At 39.7% G+C, this 20,445-nt stretch overlaps 1 protein-coding gene across 1 annotated transcript in view; it reads left to right on the top strand.

Moving 5' to 3' along the window:
* Window positions 1-20,445, top strand: part of LOC136857449 (metabotropic glutamate receptor 1-like) — a 445,598-nt gene that overhangs the window by 289,232 nt on the left and 135,921 nt on the right. The window contains exon 6 of the mRNA XM_068225058.1: window positions 18,249-18,325. Coding sequence (XP_068081159.1) covers window positions 18,249-18,325 — 77 coding nt within the window. The remainder of the gene's footprint in view (window positions 1-18,248; window positions 18,326-20,445) is intronic.

The raw sequence follows: 20,445 nt of genomic DNA on the forward strand, positions 1-20,445 counted from the left end.
CAGTCAGTTTGAAATCGTTAGCTTTTGAATTTTCAAATGCTATTTAGCACATTCTAGAAGCTTTCGGGAAGATGTTTAATTACTCGTATCTTCGAAAATGATTTTTAGAAGTTTTATGTGTCAAAGCTGGCACAACGTTACGCATAGGAAGGGGCTATTTTTCACCAATATTACATTGCTACCGGCTTATCACAAACGAGGCGATGTTTGCAACTGAAACTGTTACATTGCACCATAAACTTGATAAACAATGAAAATATACCACGGACAAAAAAGTGACAACCCAAGTTTAGATATTGTTCTAGATTTCAAATCAAAAGAGTTTCATTGAATAAATACAAATAAGTCAGTGTAAAAGGAGACTTTTGGGAAATTATTTGAAGTTCTTTGTAATGAGAATTTGTGACCACAAGTTCATTGGTCAAATATCACACACACCATTTCATGCCAAGTTATGGAACGGAACAGGTATATTCTTGAAATCAGTGGTTGCTCTAAGAGAGGTGCAATACTGCATGAGTTAATTCTTCAATTCAAGAATCCTGATTTGAGGTGTGCATCAGCATTTGTTCCTATAATTTTGTGCAATTCCTACAAACACACTTTGAAAAATTGCTTTTGAAGCACAGTATTTCCGATTCCATGACTTCATCCTCTCTTCAATGTACCAAAGAAAGCAACGGCCAAGGGCTGATTTCACTTTGCAAACATAAGTTTATTATGTTGTGTGATATGAGAAAATAAACTAAATCACCGAGTGAGTTGGCCGTGGGGTTAGGGAAGTGCGGGTGTGAGCTTGCATCCGGGAGATAGTGGGTTCAAATCCCACTGACGGCAGCCCTGAAGATAGCTTTCCGTGGTTTCCCATTTTCACACGAAGCAAATGCTGGGGCTGTAACTTAATTAAGGCCACGGCCGCTTCCTTCCAACTCCTCAGCCTTTCCTATCCCACCGTCGCCACAAGACCTATCTCTATCGATGCGACGTAAGGCATTTGTAAAAATAAAAAAGAGTAACTTTATCCCCAATCACCATTTTCTTTTCCTCTAATATTTTAAACCCTGGAAGAGGTACAGACTGGAATCAATCGACGAATATCACAAAGTCACACCAACCACTTGGTATGGTGTTGTATCTGGCTTCTTTGGGACTGTTTTCGGCCTGTATATTCAATTTGTGAGCAGAATTATGTGTGGAATGATAGAATGTATTTTACAAGTTGCTTTACGTAGCACCGATACATATAGATCTTATGGCGAGGTGATAGAATGTAAGAAATTCAAGTTCACAATTAGCTTGTATTAATCCGGTAAATTTAAAAAATACGCATGTCGCTTGTAATTAGGGTTTATCCGTCCAAGGTCAGTATTATGATGCACAGCAAGGCGCTTCGTACCTGTGACAAGTGGTGTAGATAGCAGAGACATACGTAGATATAGAACGATCGGAATATCACGACTTCGATTTCTCTCCTGAACATTTATTTATTTGTGCATTTCAAAGAAATGTTTCGCCAGTCATGTCATAGAAGTCTCTTATAGTTGATTAATCTTAGTCATTCCATTCTTTTGTGTTTGCTATGAAACCTGAACCGATTTCTCGTCCATTCTTGTGTTGTTTAAAGAAATATCGTCTTTCAATCTTTTCGTTCTTTTACATTTTGCTTTACGTCGTGTCAACACAGATAGGACTTCTGGTGACAATGGGATAGGAAAGGGCTATGAGTGGGAAGGAAGCGGCTGTGGCCTTAATTAAGGTGCAGTCCCCAGAATTTGCCTGGTGTGAAAATGAGAAACCACAGAAAACTATATTCAGGGCTGCTGACATTGGGATTCGAACCCACTGTCTCCCAAATGCGAGCTGACCACTATGCGACCCAAATACCACAGCCACTTGCTCGGTTAACAAGGAAAACGAATGTATCTGTTGCTGTTTGGTGCCCATTACGTAGTGGTGACACGTCACCGACTTCACTATACTCTTCTACCGTGTTGCCAGGACTACAAAAAATTGTACGTAAAAATTTCGGGAGTTTTAATGAATATTTCGCTAGTTTCTCGAGCAATGAAATGTTATAAATAAATTAAAGAATGCAATAGTCATGTGAAGTTATTATGAGAAAAATATACAATTTCACTCACACGTACTCTCTGGCCACTCTATGGTTCTTCTTCTTCTTTTTTCTTATTCCCGCCCCCCCCCCACCCTCCCCACACACACACTTTTCCTGTAGATGTAGTTATTCATCAGGCGTAGAAATTGCGTACCAATTTTAAAGTTGTAGCAGAATGCAGATGTTATACTCTACTGTATATGCGGGTCGGGGATTTCCCTTCGAATGACGCAGTCAAACGTGAGTTTTGAGTTCAATAAGAGGAGAGAGATTACGTAATTCGAGCCTAAAATTAATTCAGGGAAGTACCTAACGAGTGATCTTATTGATAAAATGTCACGCAGTGAGACGAGGAAAGAGTTTTTCGGCACAAATATATTATGCACCTTTAAATATTAATTTTCCTTAAGTTTGGATTACAAGAACTTTCGGGGATTTTTTTCGTGTTTTCTGTAGTGTTTAAAATATCGGGAAATATCCTGAAATTTCGGGAGTCCCGGCAACAATACTTTTCTGTATGTAAATCGGTCGCCTCGCTGGAGAGTTCTCTACCGTCAGTAGAATCTTCTTAATTTACTCCTAATTTTCATTTTCTTCTTCTGCTTCCGTCGCTCTTTTCCACACAGCGTGGGCGTCCGAAGTGATTCTCACATGTGAACTTGTCCTTGTCCAGACGCCAGTCCACTGTGCAGAGATGTATTCATTATTGTTTCCATGAGGATTGCAAATGTGGTTTGTAAATGAAGAGGTGTGTACTGGAGCAATCAAAAACGTCCAGTCCTTAGTCAGAGGAAATAACCAGAATAAAATAAAGGCCTCGACAATGGCCATTCAGCAGAGGAGCTAGACAAGTACGTACATTTCAGTAAATATAACCATCCTGAATCAGATATGGACTTAAATCTGTGTGTTGGATTACAATATATGGCTTTACTTGACGTAGCTTATAATTATACGTTGCCTCCGTTTAGAGTCGAATATCCTTGAGTAAGCCCATGTTCAGTATATCCACCACTGGTTTCGGTCCCTAGGGTGGTCATTATTGCACATAAAGCAAGCCTATACTTCTACGTTACATGACTGGTTGAATATTGATAATGGTCACGGAACCTCTACTTTTTCGTTGAATCTGAACTATAAGGATATCATGTGACTCGAATATGTCTCCTTAGACCTAATGTACAACGTGCTTAGATCTTAGGGTATGCAAGATGTATGGTGGCACTGGGATTCACAAGCAACTTTTACCTTTTTGTTTTAGGCACACGCATAAAACTAGTCTGCCTGTCGTTATATTTTATCATGATTCAAAAGACTAAAGTGATTTAATTCGAAAGCCCAGCCATATCCGGCGGCAAACGGTATAGATTTCTCAGTTTGAACATTTCTTTTGTCTGATGATGGACTTTAAGACAGTAGAATTCTTACCTCGACGGGGGCATTTTAATTTAATGTTTTGAATCTCTCGCATTTTAAAGGATCTTAAATTCTAATCGACTGTGTCGGAATTCTATTACGCAACGTAAGTACAGGAAGTAATTGTCTAACCAAATGAGTTACAGAGACCACCGATCTCGTAGGTCAATAATCTAGGCGAATGCATGAACTGTTCAATTATCCTGTTGGATGTTAATTTACATGAAACGCGACTACCATTAATGAAATTCCAACCATCCAATCACACTCCACCGCAACACGCCTTAGTTGTTCGTAGTGCTGGTGGAATGAGTGGTATGTTAAGGAGTCGTATATTTACATTATTTTTCTATTTCTTCAAGTAATCTTTCAGAAGTTTGACACATATTATAAATAATTTAACCTTTACTGGACCAACTGGCGATATATAGTCAATGCCAGGTCATGTGAGAAAGATGATATATCGCCAATGGTGGCCTAGCTATGAAGAACGGCTAGCGATAGTTCATCAATGTAGAGTAATTAACCTAGTACGTGTTTAAAATTGTCATTTTATTCAAAATATATATATTTGCATGTCTTGTGAAAAATTAGTTTTATTAACATTTGGAAAGTAATATTGAAGTCCTTATTGCAACTGTTTTTTTATTGATGAAAGGAGAACTTGTAATTGTCCTAAAAATATTTTGTCATTTTCACCACACTATTTGGTAAACAACTAGTATATATAGGATCACTCCTTTGAAACATAGCTGACCCTAAAATGTTTAATCTTATTTTAAAGAAAATATATTAATACCGTTTCAAAATGGTCTAACATACGAAATGTGCTAGTCAAAGTAAGAAATTTGGGGCTATTCTAGAACTGTGTTTATCAATAATAAGCATGTACGCTATTTGTAATATATTCTCTATATCATCCAGAGGTTGCCATCTTTACAATATCGTGCTATATTCACACTTTCGGTAGCATAAATTAACTTGTTGTTCTCACGTGTACAGTTGTCCCATTTCAGTTATCTTACATATTATTTATAGGAATGGAGTTCTAATTGATAAACCCGATATACATTAGAGTTGGGCCAGTAAATGTAACCTTTTGTTTTTTCCAAAGGCCTTGTAGAATGGGTACTTGTTACCTCTGTTAAACTCTATTTCATTCTTTCCATTTTAAAGATATCAGACTGTTGAGCAGTTAAGACAGTGAATACTGTTTGATTTTGTTAAATTTAGGTTGTGCCGTGGATAGGCCTGGAAAGTGCAAATTTGTAGAGCAAAGATGCTCTTACTATTGGTGTAAAAGAAATTGGGAGACCCGTCTCCTTTAAGCTCAGCCTGTAAAGTTGTTATCTGATTATTGTAGATCTCTCTCAAAGTCTTTATCAAGATTACGAGCTAAACTTCTGTAACTGATTATTAATTAGTTGTAAAATATTAAGATTTGAAAAAAAGGGAAAGGTTAAGAAAGGAAATAAAACAGCAAATTTGAAAGTTTGTATTCAATCTTTCGATTTTCGTATATCCACCCATTCATGCTTGCACCTTCTTTCACCTCTGTGTCCCGCAAAAACACGGTAACAACAACAATAATAATAATAATAATAATAATAATAATAATAATAATAATAATAGTAATAATAATAATAATAATAATAATAATAATAATAATAATAATAATAATAATAATAATAATAATAATAATTGTTACGGGGATACCCGTGGAGCAGAAAGAGGTTAAAGAAGGTGCTGGGGTGAATGGGTCTAACTACAATGTCAAAATTAATTAAAAGATTAAACTAAAGGTTATATTTTCAGAACTCAAAATTTAAGAATTTTTACAGGTACAAAGAACAAACGTTAAACAAGATTGGGAAAAAAATAAAAGATTCAGAATCTTAACACTTTGGGCTTTAAGCCCCTAGCTTTGCATTTCCTGAGCTACTAGCTAATATTTACAAAAGAGCACAAATTTAGACAAGGGCAGAAATCCCCTCATTCAAAGAGCACTTGCTCCCAAAATTACAACATCTAGCCTTCAAGAGGCATTCATAAATCTTACAAAACCTTGAAAAAGAGCGAACAGGCTCTTAGTTTTCCAAGCCTACTCGAGGCAACCTCAAGTTACATGCCTCACAAGGCACTATTTACAAATGGAACTTATTTTTACAGGGGTATTAAATACTCAACCTACTGGGCCTTCGTGGGAGAATAACAGGTTAAATTAACGGCCCAAACACAAAATGAATGGAGGCGAATACTTGCACTCCTAGATATGAACACTTAAAACCTAAACGACACTAGGCCGATGAAACGGGGGCTTTTCCCAAACTATGAGGTGACTCGCATAGGAAGTAATTTACCACATTACAGAATGAAAAACAGTTATAAACGTAGTCACCTCAAACCAAGATGAAGGGGAGCTCGAGAGGGTAATTCACTCTCTATCCCCGATTTACAGTTAAAGAGTTTACGAGGTTTTTACATTATCCGAAAGGAGATTTACATTTTGGAAAAGTTGGTTACATAATTCAAGATTCGGATCTTTCCCTCGGGTTAAACTGCGAAGGTAGCAAGAAAGAATAAAGTTATGTGGCCATTACCTTGTAAGTGTACCGCTGCCTGATGAAAGAGGCCGCCCGCCTCCTGCTTTGACACACACACACACACTTAGTAATATGACGATCAATTGGCCAAGAGACGTGAAAAGCCGCAGTTTATCAACCCTCAGGGAAGGTTCGAGGTCATTCATGAATGATCAAGACACACCCACAGAATTTTATTGGTAGATTTCAAAAGTAACACTCAGAATCAGAGAAGAAGCCTGTGATAAGTGGAAAAACAATTACAGAAATTGGGTATTGGTTAATTCCAAACTGGCGGAAAGGAAAATAAAATATTGCCAACCCAAAAATAAATGAACATCGATAAGGAAAAAAACGTATGAATACAAAACTTCATTCAATCAAAAGTTCTTTCACTTCGCACCAGGGTGCATGATCATAGTTTTTGTAGTGTCATCTGTGGGAAAATGTCCAAACTTCTTGATGAATGGCAACCAAAACCCTGATAAATTCAGTCCGCTTAGGCAACTGCCCAATAACAAAATTACTCGACATTTTAGTGGTGACATATTCTGATTAAATTTCTAAGTAGGTGTAGTTTCAGTTTCAACTGTTTTACCAATAGAGGTGTTCTTTTAGGCGCTAGTTTTAAATGCGCGGCCTTGAGGTGTACCTCCCGGTACAATACTAATACTAATACTAATAATAATTGTTACGGAGTTATCCGTGGTAGTTAGAGGTGAAAGAAGGTGCTGGGATGAATAGGTCTCAATCTACGAAATTAAAGTTAATTTAAAATTTAACAAGGTTATATTTTCTTTTCAAGATCAAGAAATAACAAATATAACAGGTACTCAGTAGCCTAACAACAAATCAAGAATGTACAATTACAGAGTTACAGGATTTGGGCTGCGAGAGCCAGACACACAATTCTTGAGCAGTAAGCCCAACTTTACCCGTATACAAGATTCAACCAAGGGGCAGAAGGCCCCAATCATGCTCAAGAGCACTTGCTCCCAATTACATAGCAAAAGCCTCCTCGAGGCACACAGAAACAAATTTCTTTGGAAGAGCAACCCGCTCTCAAAGTTCCAGCCTATCAAAGGCCGCACCAAACTCCACCTTCAAGTTGTCCTCTAAGGACATAAACACAGGGGTAAAAATACCCAACCTACTGAGGCCGATTTAGTAAATAAACAGGAAATTTACAAGGCCCCAAAATACAAACTTGAGTAGAGGCGAAACTTGCACTCCGAATATACTTTATTAAAACCTAATTTGGCCTTAGGCCGCTTATGCAAGGGCTAATCCCATACTAAAGAGGTGACTTATATAAGGAAACGATTTACATTACATTAGAAGGGAAGAAACGGTTGTGAAAAATAAGTTCACCTCAAAGCAATATGAATGGGAGCTCGAGAGGGTTAAGCACTCTCTATCCCCATATGTAGTTACAGAGGCAGAATTTAGATCAAGAGTCTTTTACATTTTAGAGGAAGGTTACATAGTAAAAGGTTTCGAACCCGCCCCGAGGGTTAAACTGCTGAGCTAGCAAGAAAGAAGTTATTAAAAGGCCATTACCTTATTGATGAACCGCTGCCCGAAGAAGGAGGCGCTACCCGCCCCCTGCTACATAATTTACACACTGATAGATGTTACTGAAGTGGCGCAGAGACCCGAAAATCAGCAGTTTATATACCCTCGCTGAACATTCGAGACCTTTCAGGAATGATAACACCCCCCCCCCACAATCATTTTATTGGCTAACAACGAAGACCCCTACACCAGATGAAGAAGAAACACATTATTGGTGGAAAATTAATTAGAGAAATTCGGGACTGGTAAATTCAAAACAAGGGGAAAGAGCAGGGTTATACAGCAAACCTAAACAATGACTGAAAGAAATTTAACAAAGAACAAACTTTTGAACACAAAATTTCTCCAAAAAACCAGTTCTTTCACTTCGCACTAGGGTGCACCATTGTAGTCCTTCAGTAGTGCCATCTAGAAGAGAATGTTCACACTTCTTACTAAAGGCAAAACAAAAATACATCGAAAACGACACAGTTCAGAACACTTCAAAATTTACAAGTAGGGACATCTTCTGAGAAACTTGAGAATTAGCACTGTAGTTGAAGTTCAGGCTTCCTCCAGTAGAGAAGTTTCAACTGGCGCAATGTTTGAATTAGCGGAGCGGAGGTGTACCGCCCGGTACAATAATAATAATAATAATAATAATAATAATAATAATAATAATAATAATAATAATAATAATAATAATAATAATAATAATAATATATGACACCCAGTACCTTGCGAAAACATTTTGAAGTGAGGTCATTCAGGCTAACTGCGTATCATTTTCGATGCTCCGTTTTACTCTACCAGATAACAGGGAAACTAATTTATGTTGGGCAATTGATGACTGAGTTTAATTCGTTTTGTCTGATAAACACCAAATGCATTCACCAAAGGTCTTCTCCACACTGATATCATACGATATGGAGTACCGAATGGACTTCATTCCAACCCTCAATAATCCGACAACCTCTGCCAAGTTTCAACTAGCGATCTTGAGATCTAAAACTGACGCTCTACCACTGATCCATCGAGAGAGCTGGGGTTACGAGTAATGGAAACGAACGCCTTCTACTCCTCCAAGTTCCTCCATAGCTTGTAACGGAGATGGCATTTTAGAAATATCTACTGTTTCTTAATTGGAATTCGAGAAATGCGGATAGCTTACATTAAAAATAAGATTTACAGGCTCTCAAGATTCCGAGTCTATTTGGAACCTAAACTCTATTTTTATGCATGAACACATTTTGTGGAGCCTGATCAGTTATTTCCTTCCACAGCTGACAAGTCACGCAGCAAGAGGCTGTCTTCTCTCTCTCCAAAGCTAAAATTTCATTAAAACATCCTCCTGTTCATTCTCTAGTTTTATATGACGCAATGAAGAGAACGAGACGCTTTTCGTCTGAACCAGTCTTTCCTTCCGCAGAGATGCTACGGAATATTTATTTTGGAGGACTTTGCTTAATTACCAGCACGCCTTGTCTGAACCAATTGTAGCCGTGCATTGTACTGTTGGTAGCAATTACAGTGGAAACAGAGCAGACTTTTCTATACCACTGAGTTCACAGCGGGACAAAGAGACACCCAAAGCAGATGTACGGGGCAACGTCTGTCAGACTTGTTAATTGAGAAAGACAATATCTGAAGCAATTCACTTGTTTTCTTAAAGTTTTGGCGTATGTAGAAAAATCTGCACCCATATCAGACATATTTAGCGCATTACGCACTGAGAGGGCAGATCCAGCCTCCTAATTTAAACAAAATCTTTATTGCCCATCAACCAGTCAAGTCATCTGCATACATTTTCAGTCGATTAGAAAAGTGTTCCAGATGAGATGTACCATCTCACATTAAAATTAAAGTTGATCATACGGTTTAATGATACTAGTGATCTGCAGCTTCATCCGAATCCTCCACCCTCCCCAGACTTATTAATTTGAAGTTCTTGACCAATAGTCTTTTAACGTGTTCCAAGAAAACTAGGGCTTTTCATTTTTGTCGTTTGCCAATGAAGTACATTATTTTTTATTTTTTACTCGTTTCGGTACTTGCTTAACACACTAACACATCGAAAGTTTCCAGAGACGGAAGGTTGGGGCCGTGGCTTTTATGAAGGTACAGCCACAGCATTTGCCTGGTGTGAAAATGGGAAACCACAGAAAACAATCTTCAGGGCTGCCCAATGTGGGAATCGAACAACCGTCTCCCGAATGCAAGCTCACAGCTGGGTGGCCATAACTAGACGGCCAACTCGCTTGATGTATTATTATTATTATTATTATTATTATTATTATTATTATTATTATTATTATTATTATTATTATTATTATTATTATTATTATTATTATTATTATTATTATTATGCTCCTTGGCTGATTGGTCAATGTATAGCGACCTTCGGTTCACGATGTCTGTTCAAACAGGAACTAGAAATGTGGTAAAAAGGAAACAGTGTAGTAAAATGTACTCGAGAAAACTCGGTTTCTAACCAGAAAACTGTTTCGAAAAGTGCCAGACAATGAAGAACTACAAGGATTAATGTATTTTGTGTTCTAACTGTAAATATACTTCTTGTAACATTTTGTGTTAGATAGTTTTGTAGTGTTCACTTCCTACTGCTGTTCACAGTGCAGAAATTACTTAGGAGTGGAGCAGGAAGCATACACTAAGATAATTGGAGTTCAAAGGGTCCATAGTATAAGGCAACAACCGCATGCAAACTCCTGAAAATCAAGAAGTGCTCGTTTAAAAATTGTATACCACCTTACTTGCCGGACAAGAATCTGATGGTTTTTTTTCTTTTGTTAAGAACCATCCAGGTTATGCACTAAACCATAAGATTGTACTGGACGCCTTAACGACCAGAGCTATCAGTAGCCGTTCTAGATCTCTTCAGTGAACGGTACATATAATGGCTAGACAAATGACTTTTTCTGAAGTTGAAACACTTTTTTCTTGCTTCTCTAATCCGTTTACCCTAGGACTCGGCGAGGAATCCCTCCTCTACCGCCTCAAGGGCAGTGTTCTGGAGCGTGAGACTTTCGATCCGAGGAATACAACTGGGGATGAAAGCCTGTGCCTCACCCAGACGGCCTTGCCTGCTATGCCGAACAGGGACCTTGTGGAGGGGAATGGACAGATCGAAAGGGATAGACAAGGAAGGGGAAGGAAGCAGCCGAGGCCTTAAATTTGGTGAAGGAGAAGTGGGAAACCACGAAAAACCACTTCGAGGATGGATGAGGTGGGAATCGAAGCCCCCTCTACTCAGCTGACCTCCAGAGGCTGAATGGACCCCATTCCACTCTCGTACTACCTTTAAAATTTCGTGGCAGAGCCGGGAATCGAGCCCGGGCCTCTGGTGTTGGCAGCTAGTCACACTACCACTACACCACAAACGCGGATGGTAAGACCCTTACCGATCGATTTCTAGTCCCAACAAACCTCTAGTCTGAGATTTTAATCGAAATCTGTAGAGTTGCTTCAAGAGAAAGCTAGTCTTCATATATAAGAATTGCTCGTTTGATAAGATAAAAGCCGCATGTAAACGCCTAGCCGCCTCTGTGGTGTAGTGGTTAGTGTGATTAGCTGCCACCCCCGGAGACGCGGGTTCGATTCCCGGCTCTACCACGAAATTTGTTAAAGTGGTACGAGGGCTGGAATGGGGTCCACTCACCCTCGGGAGGTCAACTGAGTAGAGGTGGGCTCGATTCCCACCTCAGCCATCCTGGAAGTGGTTTTCCATGGTTTTCCACTTCTCCTCCAGGCAAATGCCGGGATGGTACCAAACTTAAGGCCACGGCCGCTTCCTTCCCTCTTCCTTCTCTATCCCTTCCAAACTTCCAAATCCCCCACCAAGGCCCCTGTTGAGCATAGCAGGTGAGACCGCCTGGGCGAGGTACTGGCCATCCTCCCCAGTTGTATCCCCGACCCTATGTCTCACGCTCCAGGATACTGCCCTTGAGATGGTGGAGGTGGGATCCCTCGCTGAGTCAGAGGGAAAAACCAACCCTGGAGGGTAAACGGATTAAGAAAGAAAGAATGTAAACGCCTGAAAATCGAGAAGTGCTGGTTTAGAAATTGTATACCACCTTACTTGCCGGCCAACAATTTGATGGTTTTTTTTCGAAGACTGGGGCTCGGACCATCTAAATTATGCACTAAACCATAAGATTGAACTCCACGCTTTTACGACCTTAGCCAACACTCCTGCTGCTGGATGGTTTCAGTAAATCAGTAGATATCATGACCATCACTGTATCGTTTTTGTAATTCACGCCAGTTAAAATATTTTTCTGAGAATGAGACCCTTACCGATCGAAATATTTGAGCAGTGACTTCCTAATTATTCTGTTTACGTTAAAAAACTGCCATGACTACGGAAAATACCATTATTACTTATTTGACCAAGCTTCAACTGCCATCTGTTGTTTGATGGTAAAAATTCAAATCAATTTCTTGCTGAATTGGTGCTAATAATAAATGAAGTTTTATTGAGTTTTTGAAAATTACAGCCTTACCGATCGATTTTTTGACCCAAGAAACCTCTAGCCTGTGATTTTCATCGAAATCTGTAGGGCCGTTTCCGAGAAAGCTAGACATACAAGAATTGCTCGTTTAATAGTATACGAGCCAGAGAAATTCACCAGATTGTACTAAAATGCACGCTCCAGTCTGAAATCGAACCTGAGGCTGCGTGAACCGATGGTCGCTATACATTGATCAATCAGCCAAGGAGCCAGATAATAATAATAATAATAATAATAATAATAATAATAATAATAATAATAATAATAATAATAATACATTGAGCGAGTTGGTCTTCTGGTTAGGGCCACCCAGCTGTGAGCTCGCATTCGGGAGGCAGTTGTTCGAATCCCACCACTGGCAGCCCTGAAGATGGTTTTCCATGGTTTCCTTTTTTCATACCAGACGAATGCTCTGGCTGTACCTTAATAAAGGCCACGTCCCCAGCCTTCCATCGCCGAAAACCTTCGATAGATGCGAATATCTGTAGAGGTGTTCATAGCCTCTGATGGCTGCAAATATCAGTAGAGGTGTTCATTGTCATCGATGATTGTGAATATCAGTACAGGTGTTCACTGTCTCTGATGCCCGAAAATATCAGTAGAGTTGATTATTGTCTGATGGCTGCGAGTATCAGTAGAGCTTTTCATTGTCATTGATAGCTGTGATCTCAGTAGAGGTTTCTTTGTCACTCATGACTGCGAATATCAGTTGCATTGTGCACTCACTCTGATGTCTGCGAATATCAGTAGAGACGTTATTTGTCATTTATGTCTGCGAATATCAGTAGAGATGTTATTTGTCATTTATGTCTGCGAATATTAGTAGAGATGTTATTTGTCATTTATGTCTGCGAATATCAGTAGAGGTGTTCATTGCCATTGGCCGCGAATATCGGTAGAGTTTGTTGTCTGATAGCATCAAGTATCAGTAGAGCTTTGAATATCAGTAGAGGTGTTCTTTGTCATTGATGACAGCGAATATCAGTAGAGCTTTTCATTGTCATTGATGGCAGTGAATATCAGTAGAGATGTCCACTGTCTCGGATAGCTGTGAATATCAGTAGAAGTGTTCATTATCATTGATGACTGCGTATATAAGTAGAGTTGATCACTTTGTCTGATGCCTGCGAATATCAGTCGAGGTGTTCACTTTCTCTAATGTCTACGAATATCAATAGAGATGATCACTCCCTCTGATTTCAGCGAATATCAGTAGAGGTGTTCACTGTCTCTGATATCTGCGAATTCCCGTAGAGGTGTTCACTGTCTGATATCTGCGAATTCCCGTAGAGGTTTCATTGTCTCTGATTAATGCAAATATCAGAAGAGGTTTTATGGACTAAACCATAAGATTGTACTAGACGCCTCAACGATCAGAGCCATCAGTAGCTGTTCTTGATCTCTTCACTTATTTCAGATACCCTCCAGTCATTTGATGGAGAAGTGGAAAACCACGGAAAACCACTTCGAGGATCGTTGAAGTGGGAATTGACCCACTTGACTCATTTGACCTCCCGAGGCTGAGTGGACGCCGTTCCAGCCCTCCTACCATTTTTTCAAATTTCGTTGCAGAGCTGGGAATTGAACCCGAATTGAATACGGATTGAATATCGTGCATAACTCTTGCGATGAGTTGGCAGTCTCCCTTTTCGTAGCAATGTGATGGTACTGAAAGGAGACTTTCGTCAATGTCTCCCTGTACAGCCACGAACAAACAGAAATGAGGTATTAGATCTTTCAATCCTTCTATGGCCACTGTTCAATATGTGTACACTCGAAGAAAACATGCGTGTTGATTCGGAACAACGACAGTTTGCTGAATATCTTCTGAAGCTGGGCAAGAGGGAATCACCGCTGGTTACAGTGGAAGCAATTGACGCGCCAGAAGTTGTCATTTCAGGAAACAATCTAATTGACTAAATTTTAAAAAGCTGCTTTGTCGCTGCAAAGTACAAAGGAATGAAAGATAGAGCAATACTCGCGCATCACAACAAAGACATCGATAGAATTAACTATGATATCACTGCCAAACTTCCCGGAGACTACAAAATCTACAACAGGTACGACTCAGTAAAAGATCAACCCGAAGGAGCATTTGAATTTACAACTGAATTCCTTAGTTCAGTGAACATTTCAGACTTACCAATACATGAATTACAATTAAGATTAAATGCCGGGCTGAGTGGCTCAGACGGTTAAGGCGCTGGCCTTCTAACCCCAACTTGGCAGGTTCGATCCTGGCTCAGTCCGGTGGTATTTGAAGATGCTCAAATACGACAGCCCCGTGTCGGTAGATTTACTGGCACGCAAAAAAGAACTCCTGCGGGACTAAATTCCGGCACCTCGGCGTCTCCGAAGACCTTAAAAAGTAGTTTTTTTTGTTTTTTGCTGGGGGCTTTACGTCGCACCGACACAGATAGATTTTATGGCGATGATGGGATAGGAAAGGCCTAGGAGTTGGAAGGAAGCGGCCGTGACCTTAATTAAGGTACAGCCCCAGCATTTGCCTGGTGTGAAAGTGGGAAACCACGGAAAACCATTTTCAGGGCTGCCGATAGTGGGATTCGAATCTACTATCTCCCGGATGCAAGCTCACAGCCACGCGCCTTTAAAAAGTAGTTAGTGGGACGTAAAGCAAATAACATTATTATTATTAATTAAGATTAAGATGTTCAACGTCTATTAAGATATTTCTTATAATAATGGTAGTACTAATTTATGCAAACTAATAATATGATAAATATAATATCATATCATATAATATAATATAATATAATATAATATAATAATAAACTAATATCGAAATTTATAATAAATAATTATAAACTACTGTATTTTTTGTGAACCTTTATTACTGTTCATCAAGTATAAATAAATTTATCAGAAGGTTCAGGCAACCGAGCTAGACTAATTGTAATAAGGCTGTGTAATAACGTAATTAAAGCAAAATCATCTTTGGGGAACAATCCGTCAAAGAAATGCATATTCGTTGATTCCACGAAATGTCTTCTAGGAAGTAGCATGCAGTAAGACCTGCATTTGCTGTTAGGGTGCACAAAGCGTAGGGCCAAACTTACGAGTTTGTTGACGTGGATCTAGAAAGATCAGGTTAAATGCATGGTATGCTGTACGTGGCATTTTCTAGAGCCAAGAGGCCAAACATATTAAGAGTACTGCTATCACAGGAGAATCCACGTCCTCCTCGCAATGTAGTGTGGAAAGAGGTGTTAGATAAAGATGTTCAACGTCTATTAAGATATTTTTTGTAATAATGGTAGTACTCATTCATGCAAACCAATAAGTAGTTACCATATCGAAATTTATATTAAATGATTATAAATTACTGTATTTTTGTGAACCTTTATTATTGTTCATCAAGTATAAATAAAAGTTCACAATGATTCCTAGTATCGCGTCGTCAGCCAGGTACTACATATCTTAACACACACCTGTTTGTTTACACACCACTCTATCGACGACTATAGAAATACGGTATAGTAGAATATATATTTCTACATAAAGCTATAGTCAGGAAGAGCACCTCTTAGTAAAGCTGGACCTAGTCTATAAATATTTATATACATTACACGCATTGCACGTGCGACCTCAACAGGGTGTGGTAAAAGCTCCACAAGTAACACAGCTGTACCTGTCGTTCTGAAGACTGTCCCTGCTTGCAATACGATACTATGAGCGATACCAAACTTCTGAGCCACACTTTTCACACTCCCTTAATTATAGAAGGTATGAGTATTTGCTATTGAATAAAAAATAAACATTTTATATTCCATTAAATATTAAAATTTCACTAAAACCACTGCAGTGTGAACAGTGTGAATGCGGGTTGCATACCCGTTTTTCCCTACGGCAGGCCTGATCCGCGCACATACCACACGAGCTGCAAGTTTGAGTATAAACATGAGGTACAGTTATTTCTAGTTCACCAAATTCTTTCAAATGAAGAGTTGTAAGAGCTAGATTAGCTAGAGGTACGAACTCGATTCCATCTCCTTGATAGTCAATTGCATTACAACTTCTGCTACAACTTCTGCAACGAGATCACACCAAATTGATAAGATTCCTTAGATCATTTAGGTTGTATAGCCCCTTAAAAAAGAAATGAGCGCATGGTACTGTATAACTTCCTCTTCTTCTTCTTGAGGCGCCTTCTCCTAGCGGAGGTTGGCGGTCCACATAGCCAGCTCTGGACGTGATGTTGCAGCATGGAAAGCATCTTCAGAAGTGCAGTTGTGTCATCTTCGGATGTCCTTCAGCCATGAATTCTTCCTCCTGCCAACAGACCTTTTCCCCTGTATTTTTACCTTCAATGATGAGTTGTAATAGCTGGTACTTCTCGCCTCTCATAAAGTGCCCTAGATATTAGGTTTTTCTTTTTTAACAGTAAGTAATAGTTCTTTTTGTTTCTTCATGCGATGAAGGACTTCGTCATTTGAAATTTTCAGCACTTACATATTTCTCAGAAACAATTGAACCTATAGACATGTATGGTGTGGGTATCCACGGTGTTCGTACTTACATGAGAAGTGAATTATTTTATAATAATTAACGTCTAATAAAATATTGAATGCGAGGAGGTGGTGGTGATTATTGTTTTAACAGGAAGTACAACTAGGCAACCATCCTCTATACAACACTAATCAGAGAGAAAAAGTGGAAGGGATCTGACACTTCAAAAATGAAGGTATCGGCCGAAGAAAGACAAGGGCAACGAAGGGCGTGAAAATGAAAAAAATCCCTAGGCCTTCATACGTAACATCGTAGGAATAGGAAAAGAAAAAGAGTTGACCATGGGAGGTCGGATACAATACCTCTTCACCATTCATCTGCGTATAACAAATATTTTTTACTGTGACCGGTTCTAGACTTTGGAATTCCTTACCAGTCATTGTCAGGTACAGTGACTCATTAACTAAATTCAAATATTTTGCCGAGATTACCTGTTTAAAGCGACCGACTGACGTGTGAGCTGTATAGCTGAGTGTGTGAATGGCGTTAGACTGTGTTTTTCTGGTATATGTAGACCTATCGGTAGTTGTGTGATATGTGCATTTATTTTGTGTGTGTGTTTTTGATCACTATTATTTCATATTGGTTAATGCACAGTGTAATATTTTAATTACATTATAAATGCGAGTGAGAGCGTAGCGTGTGTGTTAGCATAATGTAATTTTACTCAATTATAACGTAAGAGAGGACCATGCACCCTAACTTCGCCACTCAAAATGAGATAAATAAATAAATAAATAAATAAATAAATAAATAAATAAATAAATAAATAAAACAGAGTGAGGAGCCTATCACAAGTAAGTGTAAGTAATACCAGGACTCACCTACCTACGTCCCAAGTTACGACTGCTGGGGCCCCGTTCAGATGCCTCTTATGAGAGGCACGGGATACCGTGGGTATTATTCTACCACCCTCACCCACAGGGGGTTGCCAGCACGTACAATACCATGCCCTCATCTCCTATTCGAGCGACTATACGTGCTTGGTGAGTTTAACATTTCGTGAACCGCTGATGTACTTTTAAATATAGTATTTATTTTTTTTTTGCTATTTTCTTTACGTCGCATCAACACAGATAGGTCTTATGGCGACGATGGGATAGGAAAGGCCTAGGAATTTGAAGGAAGCGGCCGTGGCGTTAATGAAGGTACAGCCCCAGCATTTGCCTGGTGTGAAAATGGGAAACCACGGAAAACCATCTTCAGGGCTGCCGACAGTGGGGCTCGACCCACTATCTTCCGATTACTGGATACTGGCCGCACTTAAGCGACTGCAGATATCGTGCTTGGTAATTATAGTATTAATGAAGCTCGCGTCAACTTGCTTTTATGAGTGGTAAAGTTTGATTCAAAGCTGAATTTCAAAGTTCTCATCCCTTTCCTTTCGTTTGGCTGTGTCACCGTGGCCATTTTTGTACTGGTAGTCCTTCCCAACGTTTATAAAAGAGAGGATGTCGTATTTGATGTCATTTGTAGCCATCAATGCTCATAATATTCTGTAATTCATGATGTGTTTCCTTGTTTCAGAACTACCTGCTGAATGTGACATTCCCGTACGGAGACGAGGACGTAGAGTTCGACCGCCGCGGGGACCCTCCTGGCAGGTAGGTACGTACGGAGCTCTCTTCTTCCTTTCCTCACAGAAAACTCTTTGTAGAAATATTATTTTCTCTCCGAAGACCGCTTCCAAACGATTCGTACAATAACACTCTTGTAAAATCATTGGACCGTAAATATCCTTGAGAGTATGCTAACAGGTTGTCATTGCCATATTTTTCTCATCAGGGTGGCCGTGATTTAAATCCTGGCCAATGCTTGTGGGGCAATCACATTCCTGCGGTTTAAATTCCAGTGGTCATTATCACAATATCAACTGTCACGTAAAACTACAAGCTTTCACAACTTTTTCATGAATGTCCAGTGGTATTTCATGAGATAAATTGGCGTTACACTTAATTTCTAACTACTTAGACATTAGCCGAATGGTTAGTGTAATTGCCTTCGGGTACAGAGCTCTGAGTTCGATTCTCGACCGTGACACGTCTTATTAGGTCCTCTGTTTCCGGGGCCAGGTGTTAGTGCTCGTAAAAATACACATTTTCATTAACATGCAGAATATCACAATATCAACTACCACAGAAACACTCATTTTTAGAAAAAAAATTGTTTTACGTCACACTGACTCAGACAGGTTGTATAGCGACGATGGGATAGGACTTGGAAGGACGTGACTGTGGCCTTAATTAAGGCAAATCACCCCAATAATTCTCCTGGTGTGAAAACGGGAAACAAAGGAAAACTATATTCAGGACTGCCAATAATGGGGTTCGAACCCACTATCTCATGAATGCAAGCTAACAATTGAACATCTCAAACCGCGTATCCTAACATATAATAGAGAATACATCCTTTCACATCGGGTTGGCGTTACGAAGGGTATCCATCTGTAAAAGTAGCTTTAATCCGCAAATAGTGCCGACCCAAAGTAATTGGGAAAATATCACGAAGAAGATATTCGAGAAAGTCAAGTCCTATTCCCGTTTCCACTCTGGCCAAATTGGTGTAAGTTAAATGTATTTACACAAAAGGAAATGTGGAAAAGTGTGCCTCGTCCCCTGACCTATATCCCCATTAACAAAAGATTAACACAGTTACAGTTACAGTTCGAGCCTTTTAGTCTGGAGTACATGACTCGTACGACGTGAGTTATACAGTGGAATCATGTGGCGACCCCGCGATACCACACGTCGTGCAAGAACTCACTATCAGGTTCTTCCTCATGTGGCCTGTGGAACCGTTATTTGGGGCACTGAATGACGCTGTACACGTTTTATTTGTACTCGGATTACGAGGTGATACCCGCAGGTCAAAGTAGGAAGTAGTGCAAAAGTAGTCTGCCAGATTCACACAGTAGTTATGAGCAGGAGTCAGAAATCAGCTCTTTTGTTACAGGCTGAATAGTCGCTGGTTGCTTTCCAAACATCTCCAAACTCCGCTATACAGTGCCCACTGACAAGGGACAGAATTCCGGAGTTGTTGGTAAGAGTTTCGATGAAACCAAATACATAGAACCATGAAGGGTCCAAAGCAATATACAAAATATTTCACCGGGCGAGTTGGCCGTGCGTGTAGAGGCGCGCGGCTGTGAGCTTGCATCCGGGAGATAGTAGGTTCGAATCCCACTATCGGCAGCCCTGAAAATGGTTTTCCGTGGTTTCCCATTTTCACACCAGGCAAATGCTGGGGCTGTACCTTAATTAAGGCCACGGCCGCTTCCTTCCAACTCCTAGGCCTTTCCTATCCCATCGTCGCCATAAGACCTATCTGTGTCGGTGCGACGTAAAGCCCCTAGCAAAAAAAAAAAAAAATTTCGCTTCTCAACCACACGTAGCCCAAAAGCAAGTGAACAGCGCGCTACAAATTGCCGGCTCACGGATGAGCCAGTCTCGAGGACCGTTGCAATACTTCTTATGTTAGTCTTTGGTTGTCACTGTGTCAAACTGGTTGTTCGGCATTGCCTTCTGTAGAAGTGAGATGCTCTACATACTGTAAGTCTACGTTCGTATGAATAAAAACGTCGAGAAGAGGGTTATTTCGTTTACACGAGTGGTTCATTTTACACAGAATCATTTTTCTGATATTTCGCATGCTGTTAAATGAAACTGGTTCATATTACGCTATCTCTGTTTTCATGTCCGGCTCCATGGCTAAGGTCACATCATAA

Source organism: Anabrus simplex, chromosome 1, assembly GCF_040414725.1.
Source record: "Anabrus simplex isolate iqAnaSimp1 chromosome 1, ASM4041472v1, whole genome shotgun sequence".
Taxonomy (NCBI): domain Eukaryota; kingdom Metazoa; phylum Arthropoda; class Insecta; order Orthoptera; family Tettigoniidae; genus Anabrus; species Anabrus simplex.